Here is a 15,374-nt window from a genome sequence, read left to right as displayed (position 1 = left end):
GCCAAAAAGTCAAGTAATCGAAAGAGCAAGTGCAATGCAAATGCATAATGTGGCGACAATCTAAAGAAATCAACTACACTCTGCATGTACGCTTCGATATAAATGACAAAAAGCGGATTCAGAAAAAAATTATTTAATCAAACTATACTGCTAACACTTGCATAATCTCTAACCAAATGCTTAAAAACCCCGATGCCCTTCTAAAGGGTTATTTTGCTTTTGTGAAAAACAAATGCCAGCTCCCTAAATTATGGAGCACAAAATCATATACAAAAAATATTCACCGTAAGAAGCCAGGATGACATCATCTATTCAACTCATCAACAGACAGTCGGCATACTTGCACGGAAAATTGGAGTTCCATAACAACAACTACTACATGCCAGTTTTATCCAGGAGGGCATGCTAATAATTTTCTGACTGTTCAGGCATTCAATTCACATGTACAGATTTAACTTTTGGCTCATTGTGCCTTCACAAACTTGAGAAAACCCCATTCTATACGAATGCATCCCAGGGTTTAAGAATTTGCAGAATTTTTGCCAGGATTATACAACTAAAGTGCAAACTGCAAATGCAGTTTGATATATTATTAACTGCCATCTCTGATTCAAATGGGCAACCATGCACTCCAATCATGTCCAAATTCTAATAAAGAGTGACCGTCCTTTTCCTACTGCACCATAACCCCCACTGGCACTACACGTAAGTAATGGCCACTTAATTGTCGAATTTGTCATTTAGCATATTTTAGATCATTAAGGGGCGCATAAACTTTTCAAATCTTCTTCCTTTGCAAACCAATCAGGTATCAGCCTTGCTGCATGAGGATGCAAATCCTTATAGGAGTTCCTGATTGTACCCTCTGCCACTCCTGTAGCTCGTGAAATATCTGAAATTATTCCATATAAGCATGCGAATTATTTTCAAAGGAGACAAAAGAACTCTACAATGAAAGTATTCTCATATATAAAACAATTATAGCTCATATATTTAGACGCACCTCTGAGAAGCTTCTTTTCCTCTGAAAGCTGTGATATCATGTAGATTGCCGCTGCTGCAATTGATATAGGGCTCCTCCTGCACAACAACCAAATTCCCATTATACAAGCGCAAAATCAATGCTACCCTGAATAAAACAAAGCGTCAGCTCCAAAGATAAATAAATATCATTTAATCCTCACACAGAGGTGTTAAAAGAAATGTTCACATGAATGTGAACCCTGTGATCAACAAGTGTGAAACCATTTTTCTGCATTCAAAATTTCAGAATGAAGCATTGTCTTATTTTTCTGCATTCAAAATTTCAGAATGAAGCATTGTCTTACTTCACAGGAGAATAATAAAAAGAGAAAAAAAATGATCAAAATTCATATATATGGAATCAGCAATATGCTGACCTGCACCAGCCACATCAACGGTTTAAGCTCCTATACATTTTCAAGTCAATAAACTTACAACAGTACTTATGCATGTCAACAAGATGCCTGACCATTTCCGAAAACATTTCTAGCAGTGCATGTCAACCAGATGCCTGGCCATTTCCGACTGGGAAACATTTCTAGCAAGATTCAACACATGCATAAGATAACCTGTTTCTAGACCACATCAATCTTTGGCTGTAAATGAATCTCCTCGGAGTTAGGCATTCCATTATACCAACCATCACAAGTTAGGAACGATGTCACCTGATACAGTGAGCCTACAAATTTCGGTATTAATCTTTGATCATAGAAATCCAATCGATATATGGGACACCTTAAGTCAATGATAAGTTGAACATGCTGACTAATAGATTTGTATTGTTTAGTTTGTTTCTATTCTTTATGTTTAACAGAAAGTTTGTAGTTGGTGAATTCCTTTCATTAAAAAATTGGGTAATAAGTCATTTGGCAGTAAATAAACAATATATAAACAGACAGTGGTGCAGAAGAGCAGAACACAGAGGAGCAGAGCAACGCACGATTCTAGGGCAATCCAAAGAAATGTCTGGAACCTCCTTGAACATCAGGACTGTCTACCAGGATATTTTGATTGCCTATTCAATGCCTGTTGATTTGTCTATTCAATGCCCGTTCAGGTAGTTTCATGTGGATGAAGCAAGGTGTGATTCCTACATGAATTTTACAAAATAGATTCCACCTATAACAAGTGTTGGAACACATCAGCCCCATTTTGTTCCACCAACTCTTATAATTCTTGTATGTAAGAATGAAACTAGGGCTAATGGACTTCCATGACAAATCATGTGCTCTTCAATACTTGGAAAGATCTCCATTCAAGTGAAAATTCATTTAAATTCATTATTTTACTAAATTCAGCAATTTAATTCAATTAAATTCAAACTTCGGCATTTAAATGTGATTTAGTTCTTTAAGATGGATTAATCTTATCATTGTTTTGCATAGACATTTTTTTCAAACTTCATGGCAACTTAGCATGTAGGTAGGCGTACAGAAACAGAGAGGTGCATGTGTGCTATAGACACGACCTACATTAAAACCTACAGATTTAATGCAAATGCCTGAAGAGTCTCAAACCTAAAACCTACAATTATCTCAAGTGCTCAGCAAAGTTAAATACAGCTGGAGATTTTATAAAGCAATGTCTCATGAACATAGAAGGCACATACATTATGTATACATGACCATACAAATATAGAGAGCGCATGTGTTATAGATACATGGCTAAGCATATACCCACAAAGAATAAATGCAAATGCCTAAGAATCACCAACCTAGATCTAGAATTACCTTATGTCAAGCTCCTCTGATTTCTTGACGGCTTCAGTGGCTGCTTTAACAGCCTGGTGGCCCATACCAAGATGTGAACAAAAGCGCCTCTGTGGCAAAAAAATATGAAAACATCAAAAACCATGGCCTTGTCTGCTCCATGATTGTTTGCAATTAACAAATCAAAAACCATAATTGTCCTCGAGGCTGAAAAGATATGGTTTACACAGAAAGGAAATAAATTCACATACCAGGAAATCCCCTGCATGGATGGTTCCCATTTCCATGGATTTGCCCATTTCCTCTTCTAGCTGTTTCACAATGAACTCCTTTGCTCGACCAACTTCCTTTTTCGAAGCTCCATTTGCAACTGAGCAAATCTCTGTGATGTGGATGAAAACAAAGCAGTCAATTACACAATCAAGAACTAGTCGAAATCTCCACGACATTATTGTTCCCCCAGAAAAAGGATACCTTTCACTGTACGAGGCTTATCCTCTTGTCTGCATGCAATATAGAGGCAAGCAGCCAAGATTGCATCTTGATTTCTGCCCCTAATTGATTTTGAATCTTCAACCTTCTTATAAATTTCATTTGCCCGGTCCTTCACGATAAAACAAACTCATAAGCACCTAAATAGAAAAGTTTAAACAACCACCACCTCTAGTTTATCAATGTCCTATATCTTTGATAGTGGCATACATAATAAAGTAATAAAGTCAGATAATCAAGTTCGGTGTCTAATGCAGCATGAATACCTTGTAGAGTTTAGTTACTTTTCTTTTTTATTTTCTTTTGATTTTTAGTCTAGCCAACCTCTCTTTTCTGTGTTTTGCACCTTAGTAATTTTAGAATATAAGCAGTATTTGTGGGCAAAAAGCAATTAAAAACAAAAATTGTAGCATTTATATAGCCATATGAAAAAACCCAAGAAATATCAATATTAAAATAGCCAATTGCATACAGAACAAAAATCTCATAAAATCATAGCAATAAAGGAAGAGAAGATAAAACAGACAGCATAATAAAACATCTTAGAAAACAACCACCTGTCGATGGATTGAATATTAAACTTCTAGTATTTTATCAGTTTACAGTATGTTGTTGTAAATATTTCAAGTCTAGAAGCTGTGAACTATTTCCTAAGTCTACAACAATTTCAGAACTTGATATTCAACAGCAAATCAAAATCCAGTAGATGAAAGGGTGAAAATATCACGTGTAGTAATTATGCTAATGACTCAAGTCTACATGCTCAACAATCCTTGCATTTCATAGTCATATAGCTTACGTGTCTTTATTCCATCTAATTACCTTTTCCCAGGTACCAAAAAAGTAGATTTATCAAATATTTGTGACATAAAAGGTAGTTCTCAGAACCATGGAAGACTTTACTTGCACGGTTCTTTTGGAGAAGTAAAAACTTAGTTGTGGAGCTTCTTTCTACTAGAGAATGAATAAGTGGAGCATTATCTCTTTATTTCTCATAATTAGGCAGCATATAAGCAAGCAATGCTAAATTCTAATACTTCCATATATGGAGCAAAACTGTTTAACCTGCTTTCCTCACTGTATTTTAGTACGAAAATTTCACTGAAACATCATTCCGAGAATTTATCCCCACGTACAAGAAACTCAGTAAGACATCACACAAAATTATCAAAGACATTTTGCAATATCAAAGATGTAGAAAATCAGGAAGTAGGATTGGTTTCTGTTTGATTCTGCATAACCAATTACAGTGTTTTCTATATCGCTCAAGATGCTCTCTATTGGGTGAACTAATTTTCAAAGGAATAAGAAAAAAAATGTGACAATTGCAGGAGGGACAACCATCTTTGAAGACATTGAAGAAACCTGATTGCGGGTGGAACCATCTATGAAAAAAACACTCCAAAATAGTGGGTAACAATCCCATAAATTCCAGTAAGCAGGCCCCTTTTTAACTCAGAAAAACCTTCAAATTGCAAAGTTCTATCGAACAAATGGGTGTGGAGAGACTGTTGGTATCACTACTTAAAATGATGCTCTGCTCTGAAGCTGCAGAGAAAGACAAGCCATTACAGAGTCTGCATGAATTTATACCTTGCAGTCCATAATTTCTGTTGTCTTAAAATTTATACCAACTGCATTCAAAACCTCCTAGGATGGCACAACCATATATTACAAACCTACTGGAATATTTGAAGGGCATATATCATGAAGACCATGATTTTATGGATGATACAAAAGAGATAATAAATACACCAGTCGGACATAAGGGAATTAACTCCCTAGAGGTACAGTGGTGTGTCAAAACCACTAACTATGTCACCCATCACCATGAAAAGCAATGACTTTGACTCTCTTTCAGACAACAAGAAGCCAAACCCTTCTTAAAACTCGTCAAACCTGGGCTAAAAGAAGGGGGCTCCTCTAATGCTTCAACAGAAAGCCAATAACAAACAACCATACTGAATGCCACAAGGATTTATATCTATCATAAAACATCCAGCTCTCACCCAAAGTACTGAATAAGTGAAATTCAACCTAAAACCAGATCCAAAACAATTCTGCAGCGTCACAATTACAATTCCCAACCATTTCCTCCTGACCATATAAAACACACAATGACTTTGACTCCCTTTGCAACAAAAAGAAGCCAAACCCTTCTTAAAACTCGTCAAACCTGGGCTAAAAGAACAGGGCTCCTCTAATGCTTCAACAGAAAGCCAATAGCAATCAATCATACTGAATGCCACAATGATTTATATCTATCCTAGAACCATAAAAATGTCACCCAATGCACTGAAGAAGTGAAATTCAACCTAAAACCACATCCAAAACAATTCTGCAGTCTCACAATCACAATTCACAACCATTTCCTCATTGCTACAGGAAACAAAATTAGCATTTATCGCACCTAATTTATGAAGCCTACTCTTGATAGCCAGCAGTTCGTAAGACCAAAAGCCACCCCCAAAACTTATGCTTGAAAAAAGAATGCGTTTTTTAGATGGACTAACACCTCCTCAACCAATGGCTACAAGGTCCTTCCCCCCATCATTTGTTTAGGCAAAAGGCAATGCCAGCAAATGTGTCTAAACTCGAACCATATAATAAAGATTATTATTACATACTACATAAATGTAGAAGGACTCCACATTCCTCCATCTCCAATTGTCAGTCTTTATTATTAAACATATTCACCTCATGCTATGCTTGGTTGCACCGAAATCCTACCATCAAACAAAAAATCTTCACGCATCGACTGTGCAAATTCCCCCATGAATCCCAGTAAATTTTTATATTTACCAACTCCTTATAATTATATCAACACCATCAAACACTGATTCATCATTCCCCAACCTAACTTTGGGCACTAATTCTTCTGTTTTAATGCATCCCTCAATTTTTGTGGCAGAGTACATTCCTTCAATACAATTCAAAGAATACAAGTTTGTCACCTCTTACATTTCTTAATGTTTTACCCTAGACTCAGTTCAGTAACTAACAAAGCTAGTATCAATTGGACCACTATATTTTTCAAATTCAGTTACTGCATATTGATCATATGTGAGTTTCGTTTCTATTCCACTCACTATTTACCTTGAAGCCCGAGTTTCTAACTGGCTTACCCAAGTTTGACAGGGGGTAGCTTACCCATTTCTCAGATATATACGCATGCACAACTATAAAAATTCCTTGAGATCCGATAAAAATTCAATACCAAATGTGGTCACTCGGCCTGTATTTCACAACAGGATTCACATTCAATCAATATACTGTTTTATAATTACACCAGAAGGAAATAAGGCATAATAAGAATCACCAAAATTACCAATTTGGGGGAACAATGTGCAGTTTTGAAAAGGAGATACCCACTTGCATTCTAAATATCAGGAGGTGAATAATTGCACCAAAGGTACAGGACCAGGCCTGATTTTAAGCATTAATTGCACCAAAGGTACAAAACCAGGCCTGATTTTAAACATAATTGCACCAAAGGTACAAGACCAGGCCTGATTGTAACCATAATTGCACCAAAGGCACAAGACCAGGCCTGATTTTAAGCATAATTGCACCAAAGGTACAAGACCAGGGATAAATGTCACATGGGTTTGGGATAAACTCAGATGCTTAGTAGTTTAAATTTTATTCTGCGATGCTTGTACAAGAACATTCTATCAATTAAACCTAAAAATGGTTTCCAGTTGGCAAATTTCCTGCTTGAAGCTTTGGTTCCTCTTTTTTCAAATCCAAATCAAATGAATTCGCCTCAAGGCAACTTCAAGAAAAATGCAGCCTCATTAACCAAGATTTCTTATGGATACAATTCAATTTAAAACAAAATGAAAGATCAAAAATTAGCCATGGTTATCTTTTGAATACAAAAATCAATCACTTTTTCCATACTGCCAAACAAATGAATTTTGTCTAATTAACAACTAGAGTTCTTATGAGCAACAAAGTTGCATGAAGGTAATTGGCTAAAAGTCTCTTCAGGATAAGGAAGAAAAACATCAAGCCATGTTAGTCATGATTCTATTTTGGCTACAAAATCAATCCTTATTACTCTGTCACATATTAGGCATTTCAATAGAACAAATAGTGCTTCCTCTAGCCACAGATAATCTAGCAAGAAAAAAGTCAAAATCAAAGACCACTATTGAAAATATCAATTGATGCTTCCATAGTGCCAAAGGAAAAGCTGTGTAAATTTTCATTTATGCTAATAGAAAACGAACAATAATCAACTAATAATAGGGCATACCTGATTCAAATATTATACACCAGTACAGTTGCATTTTTGTGGCACTATTTACTTATCAAATAAAATGATCAAAAGGAAAGAATGTAGATACGTACCTTGATGGTTGCAACCAGACCCAATCTGCACATCCCAAACATCATCATCAGATATATAACCTATTCTTAAGACTATCTAATAGTAAATCAGATTAAAAACGCACTATTACAATATTCCAAATAATGCCATCAACGTTGGAAACAACTACCAAAAAATGAACGAGAGAGGGATCAACCAAAGAAAATGCTTTCAAAACATGCACACTCACACTCATTGTTATTATACTTCAAAATTTTTAGCTTTTCCAGAATCCCAAATTTTCAGCATTTTGAGGCAGTACATGCTATTCAACTATCAGTTAAATCAACCCAATTAACAGCTTCACAGAATTTAGAAACCATGTCCAAGGTTAAAAACAAACTTGGGGGAAGAAACTAAAGAACTGTTGGTTAGATTTAATTCTTCCGGATTCATCACATTGAGTAATTTGGGGTCCAGCCCATTACAAACAAAATTTTGGAGACATGATAAACCTACCCTTTACCTTAATGCCAAGAAAAATGGGTGCTACAAGCCAGTCTAGAAACAACCATTGAGGGCAGCTGGGACGAGGTGACAAATAGACATGCTTGCAGGGAGAATGAGAGCCAGGCCAGACATGATTTGAAAGGAGAAGAAGAGTTTACGCAATGGTAAATTGAAACATATCATGCCACCTGGTAACGATGATTATAAATATATGGGCTTGGTATTTCAAAACAATATATATGCTCAGATCATATCAAAACTTCCATAGAAGGGAAATCATTATGAAGGGAAGTGTTCATGATTTAATGGAGAAATGTTGCATGACCACTATAACCATGTTGGAAGGTAGTGTTGGCCATAATTCGACTTGAGTTTGTGATAAAATTGCAACATGTATACAAAAAAGGAAGCCTCAGAGAAAGAAAGGGATCACCTGCTATGAGGAGTGATCATTATGTTTTTCCCCAAGGGATCCCAGAGACACTTGTGAGCAAAGGAGAACCATCAAAGACAAAACCAATATTGATTCACAGTGGAAAGTTGAGGAGTGCTTACCTGCATTTGTAGGAAGTATTTACTAGCAACAAGAATCTAGAGATCTCAAGTGAGAATTTCCTTTCCATGGGAACTCATATATAGAGGATACCAGTTGACTGCAATGGCAGATGTGAATTTCATGAAGAATACCATACAGGATCGTGAGAAGCTAGCAAAACTAACATTGACCTAAATCTTCCACTGAAAGAGACAGGGAATCTGCACCAACAATGATGGACCATGGTAGCCAATCAAGTGGCCCTTGTACAGTCTAAACAAATGATATGAACATCTAGGCACCTCATCTTTAGGTATTCCATTTATCATGACATCAAGAGGAGGTTTCATTGCATCTACCAGGACTCTGGGGGCTCCCTCTCTACCACCTTCATCTATCCTGACAAGAAATGTCTGGCTCTTTTTACAAGGGAGATATTAGCCTATTAGGGCACAGGAGAGTGACCTTACAGGGACCTCCCAGGACAAACCTGTCAGGCCTCCCTTCATCCCTTCTATCCTGTCTGCTGATGGCAACAAGCAACAAACAGATAACCAGGACGCATTCAACAGCAGATCAATGAAGGCATGCACATCTCAGTCTTTGGGTAGCAAACCTGCCGCCATGAGGCTATCCCTTCTATCCTGTCTGCTGATGGCAACAAGCAACAAACAGACACCCAGGACACATTCAACAGCAGATCAATGAAGGCATGCACATCTCAATCTTTGGGTAGCAAACCTGCCCCATGAGGCTTTCAAGGAGCTCTTGCTCTATGCACAGTTCAGTTGCTCCCCCCCCCCTTACGGGTAGGTGATCTATCATAACCAAATTATTTCCAGAGACCTCAAGTGTTAGGAGCATCTCAGCAGATTGTTAGCAACTCCCCTTAGGCTACACAGTCAAGTCCCCTCAATCCTAGAATCTCACTCAAGGACATCATCAGGCAGTGTATTGGCTCCTCCTCTATGGTTGTATGGTACAGCAGGGACATCTTCATCATGTTCCTCCTCCACTTACACCTCTGTTTTCATATTCTGCACCTACTCATGATAATGTGTGGTAATTTATCATGGTATCCTTATATTACATGTTTATAAGTATGCCTCTCATTCAGTTGTTTAGCTCATTTTACTTAAACTTGACCTTTTACATTCTAGGAGTTGCTTTGGCACTCTCACAGTTTGACGTTGCTGGATCTGACCTTTGGTTCCATTGATCAAATTTTTTCTGTAATTCGATGACAATGCTAAAATTATCCTATCTTGTAATTAGAAAACATAAAATTCGGATAGGCTGAAATGTACAGATTTGCTATCACTGTTTATGCATGGGTCCTTCATGATATATTATAATACCCAGAAGACTGAATTTGCAACATGAAGCCACCATGAGGCATGCTAGTGAATAATCATATTGGCAAAGATGGTCCGGAAACCCAACCTGAATATGAATACAACCAGAACGGCAGTCAAACATGAAATGTTTAATAAGATGCTAATAAATTTTCTGCATTTTTTACCTTCCTCCAAGTGAATCTGTATGACATGCTTACCTAGAGAAAATCCAGATAGAGAAGCATAGGAAGAGAAAATTTTGACTCCTAACTTAATATCAGAGATTCATAAACCAAAAAACTCCAATGAATAAAGAACTTAATGACAGAAACTAAAAGACCCAAAAATTCGAATGGATAGAGAACTTAATAACAGAGACTAAAAAACGCAAAGATTCAAAGAAATAAAGAATTAATAGCTCAAAATTACACCACCTAAACGGGACAAATAGATTAGATTACTAATACAATTGCTTAGTTGTTGATTAAGCTCAGACAATGGTTTATTGGTAGCTGAAATACAACCACTAACACTCCTATCCTGGCGCTGGAACGATGTTTGATTAAATTATAAGCTAAGGGGAGATCATTTTCGAAAAAAGAAAAATAAATGACGATTTCTAACCGGCAATAAGCATCTAGGTTTAAGATAGATCTGAGCATGCATGATCAAACAGCGGTCACAAGTTCAACTCCCGCAGAAATTAATGTGAATTCAGTCCCTAAGATTGCAAAAAGAAGAAAAGAGGGTTGCAAACTCACCGATCCGACATGGTGCCAATTGTCTTGAAGGCCATGATGAGCGAGCGGTCGGGATTGGAGCCGCGATTCTGCCAGCGCCCCAGAGATGATGAGAGAAAGTCCCCCGACGCTCCGTTGGGCTTCGATATGACTGTAGAGAGGCCGCCATCGGTTAGAAGAGGATTTGATGGACCGCCGACACGGACGGGATCATTGTCCCCCGTCTCGTTTGCGAAGGTCCTCCACTCCGACGTCTCATCTATTGAATGCGCCTCCAACACCAATCCGCACTCCACACACACTGTGTCCCCCGCAGAGTGATCGAATACCACTTCCGTCTGCTTATTGCAGTCTGGGCAATTCACCGTATCTATCATTTTCTCCCAGTTCGTTCCTTGCTTTCTTTAGTTATTTCCTTGGTGCAGGTTGTTGCTGGCGTTGGGTTTCCAATCGAATGGAAATTGGTTTCGCGTCTAGAAACCTCTAGGGTTCCAAACCAGTACTGAGACCGCAAGATTGTTTCACTGCAGTCAATATAGGGTTTTCAGTCCAAACCTAAATTTTATATGTACTGTGAATGTATCGAGGTCAAGGGATCCCAGCGCATAGACAGACCGTAGATGCCACAAATAGAAATAGAAATTGAACTATGGCGATTGAGAGACCATCGCTATTCACGAAGCAAAACCCTAACTAAGCGAGAGAAATTTCTCACTGGATTGAATGCAGATAGACTGATAAGTTCAAACCCTGTTCAATGGGCGGCCGATTGAATGCAGATAGACGGATGAGTTCAAACCCTGTTCACTACCCGATTGAAACTATAGAATGAATGAGTTCATACCCTGTGCTCTCCCTTTATTTATATGTTAACGGGGACATATTATATAGTATGGGAATAGCTTTTGTTGCGGGGATGTGTTCTGTGCTGGGGGTTTTTATCAAAATAACTATTACCCAATTGATCATGCATCTTAAAAATAGCTAAACTCTATATCTTTAATATTACCTGCCAAAGCCACGGAACTTGTCCTCTCTTCCTTCTGCATATTTTGCATTTTAAATTTATTTAAAAAATTAATTGGATTTCAAATTAATAACATATTAAAAATTTATAAATAATTGTTTTAATAAAATCGTTTTATATAATATTAAAAAGGCATACCTATCGACGGTGAATAACTACTTGGGATCAACTACAAAAGAGAGGATTCTAGGGTCCTTCATTTTGCTTCCTATGCAGTACAATGAGAACCTAGAACATTTGTTAAACATTTGTCTTTTTGTCGTCCAAAAATGGCATCAGGTAGGGGATTTGTTTGGCCGCATGGACAGGGATCCATAGAGCATCAAGGAGTTCGTACTTCTATGGCGCAAAGGTATTTTTTCGAGCCCAGATTTAAATCGAGCATGGGAATTAGCTTTAGGCTTCCTAGTGTGGGCTATTTGGAAAGAAAGAAATAGTAGAATATTTAAAGACAAGCAAACCCCTCAAGAAGTAATCTGGACAGGGATAACTTAGAATATTCGAGAGAACTATTCTCTCGAAAAAATTGTAGAAATTTTGAATAATTTAACACATATTCAATGGAGATTATCCTGATCATGTACTATTGAGGAAAACATACACAATACATAAGCTCCTCTACGTTGATCATCAATATAGCAGCATCAATAACAATAAAACATCAAGAGCATTCACACATTAACACAGTATGTAACCCGGGGAAAGCATCTCGCTAAAAACCCCAACTATCTGTATATTAATGATTGAGTCATGTAACATTACACAGCATAATACTTCTCACAAGTATCTCCACCTCTGTTACACACAATACAGCTCAAATCTGATCTCCAAATCTCTTCCACTGCTTGCTTGCCTCCACTGCTCAATACCTGCTCAAGAACTGATGATAATGGCTCACCAAACTCGTTTTTCACCTGCAAAATAGTCACTCACTCTTTGTTGGATGTGAGCACAAGCTATAATGTGGGCAAATACGTGAGCAAACTCATTGGCATACTCAATCCCTTGATTGTGCAAGATCTGGTGCACAACTATAGTCACAACTGATAGCAATCTGATTCTCTACCACCTGTCCCTGTTGAACTGAACATGCACTGACATGCAACTGAGTTAACTGATGTATTCATTAGTTGTATTATGAGTTAATAACTTGTGAATTAATTAATAACTAATTCACACAACTCATCTCTAGTCTATTTGCCAGTTAGACTAAATACAACCAGTTTAACAAAGCTAAACTGAACACAACTCCATCAACTCCACAATCAACTCCACCAAACTCAACTGATTGAGTTCTAACTGAAGTCATGCATGCAACAACTCAACTGACTCATAAGAAAAGCGTATTTCCTTCTGACAGCTGCATGTGCCACCTCTGTAGCTCAAACTGAAGTGCTCCAAGAGAATAAGATTAAGTTTATAGTCCAAATATTATTGTGAGATAATAATATTTGACTTTTCTATTTTTGACAGCCAGTCTAAAAATAGACTTTGATCACTCACACTTTCATAAAAAATAGAAGTCCATCTATTTTTCCCAACTTGACCAATCATCCATAAACAGCAACCTGCAATCCATAGACATGATCCATATGTCTAAAAATAGACTTGCGCCAAAAATAGCCTGCGGGCCCACTTAGTGAAGGCGACTCTTTTCACTAAGCTCCATCATCTTGTTGCAATCTCAACACTCCCTCTCGACAAGATATGGATTATCAGCAACCCCTATCCTACCTCGGTGGTACTCGAATTTGCTCCTGGTGAGAGCCTTCGTCAAAATATCAGCATCCTGATCCTCTGTTGGAATGTACGAAAGTAACATGATCCTCCGCTGCACACAATCTCTGATATGATGGTACCTGATGTCAATATGTTTAAATCTATCATGAAATACAGGATTAGCTGAGAGTTTAATGCAACTCTGGTTATCATAGTAAATCACAATAGGATCCAAATGAGAACCCAACAAACCAACCAGGATCTTCCTCATCCATATAGCCTCGCATCCAGCCAAACTTGCTGCCATATACTCGGCCTCCGCTGAACTGAGTGCCACGGATCTCTGTTTCCTGTTGTACCAAGAAACTGCTATCGATCCAATACTGAAGACCCCTCCTGATGTGCTCTTTCTGTCTGTTGGGCTCCCTGCCCAATCTGCATCCGTGAAGCCACATAGCTTCACCTCATCCTCCTGTCTATACCACAAACCATATCCCGATGTGCCTCTCAAGTAGCGCAATACATGCTTGCCCGCCTTCCAGAAGAGATTGGTAGGCTTAACCATAGCTTGTGAAAGTTGGTTAACTGCATAGCATATATCAAGTCGTGTATTGACCAAATACATCAGCGACCCCACCAACTGTCGATAAACAATGGCATCCACTTCTTCTCCCGAAGTGGCATCCTCCTTCCTCCAACCTCTAGGAAGAGGAGTATCAACAGGCTTGCAGTCATGCATGTTGAACTTCTCCAGTATCTCCCGAGCATACTTGCCCTGAGAAACAAACAGTCCACCACTGCGCTGCCATATTTCCAATCCTAGGAAATAGTGAAGGAGGCCCAAGTCCTTCATCTCAAACTCTGTAGCAAGATCCTTCTTGCATGACAGTATCAACAGCTCATCACCCGTTAGAATCAAATCATCAACATACAGTACAATGATAAGCAACTTACCCTCCACCACAATCTGGTATAGGTTCGGATCCGCCTCGCTCTTGGAGAATCCAAGTCCTGTGAAATAGTTGTCTATCCGTGTGTACCAAGCACGTGGTGCTTGCTTCAACCCATACAACGCTCTCTTGAGCCTGCACACATGCGACTCGCTACTGAAGACTTCAAAGCCTTCGGGTTGCTCAATGTACACCTCCTCCTCAATGACTCTGTTGAGGAACGCAGTCTTCACATCCATCTGATGAATGTGCCATCCCATCTGCGCTGAGAGAGCAAGAATCGTCCGTATGGAAGAATACCTTGCGACAGGTGCAAAGGTCTCCTCATAATCGATCCCCTCAATCTGTGAAAAGCCTCGGGCAACAAATCTTGCCTTGTACTTCTCCACACTCCCGTCAGCTGCCTGCTTGACCTTGTAGATCCATCTCGAACCCACCACTGATTTCCCTTCTGGTCTAGGAACAATCTCCCATGCACTGTTTCTGACAATAGAATCATACTCTTCCACCATGGCGTCTACCCATGCGGGATCCTCCACAGCTTCCTCGAAAGAGGATGGCTCAGTCACAACACACTTGCTCATAAGAGCCATGTATCTAGTGTACCGATCAGGTGACTGTCTCTGCCTGCGTTGGGCTGTAGGTGGTCCTACAACTTTCTCTGCATCTTGAGCCAATCGCTCAGCTTCTGTCAAGCGCTTTCGCCCTCTGATGGTTGGCGCTGCATGAGTGGTCTCTTCCACTCCATGAACCTCGTCCTGTGGCTGATTCACGTCCTGAAGCTCATCCTTGGGAACTAATAGCTCCTCATCTGCATGCAAGTGTAGCTCCCTCTCAAGCGAACACTTCATGGCTTTCTCCTCCTGAAATTTTATATCCCGTCGCACAACAGTTTTACCACTGTCTGGCAAATACACACGATAGTTGGGGGCGTATCAGTGTACCCCACAAATATCCCAACCTCTGCGGTCGGCTCCAACTTCTTCCTGGCATCCTTCGTCACATGCATGTAAACGT

The 15,374-nt window shown here is 38.8% G+C and overlaps 1 protein-coding gene across 1 annotated transcript; it reads right to left on the bottom strand.

Moving 5' to 3' along the window:
• Nucleotides 1-279: 279 nt before the first annotated feature.
• Nucleotides 280-11,541, bottom strand: LOC149148443 (transcription initiation factor IIB). The gene is made up of 7 exons (XM_089440005.1): nt 10,683-11,541; nt 7,581-7,605; nt 3,207-3,336; nt 2,984-3,114; nt 2,754-2,842; nt 1,004-1,080; nt 280-892 (listed from the first exon to the last, which is right to left on the bottom strand). Exons 1-7 carry the CDS (start codon nt 11,036-11,038, stop codon nt 759-761), a joined length of 942 nt encoding a protein of 313 aa, XP_089296131.1. The 5' UTR covers nt 11,039-11,541; the 3' UTR covers nt 280-758.
• Between the last annotated feature and the right edge of the window lie 3,833 nt (nt 11,542-15,374).

Source organism: Pinus tabuliformis, chromosome 9, assembly GCF_031772625.1.
Source record: "Pinus tabuliformis cultivar Carrire ecotype Pingquan chromosome 9, CPIR1, whole genome shotgun sequence".
Lineage (NCBI taxonomy): Eukaryota > Viridiplantae > Streptophyta > Pinopsida > Pinales > Pinaceae > Pinus > Pinus tabuliformis.
This window is presented reverse-complemented; position numbering and strand designations above follow the sequence as displayed.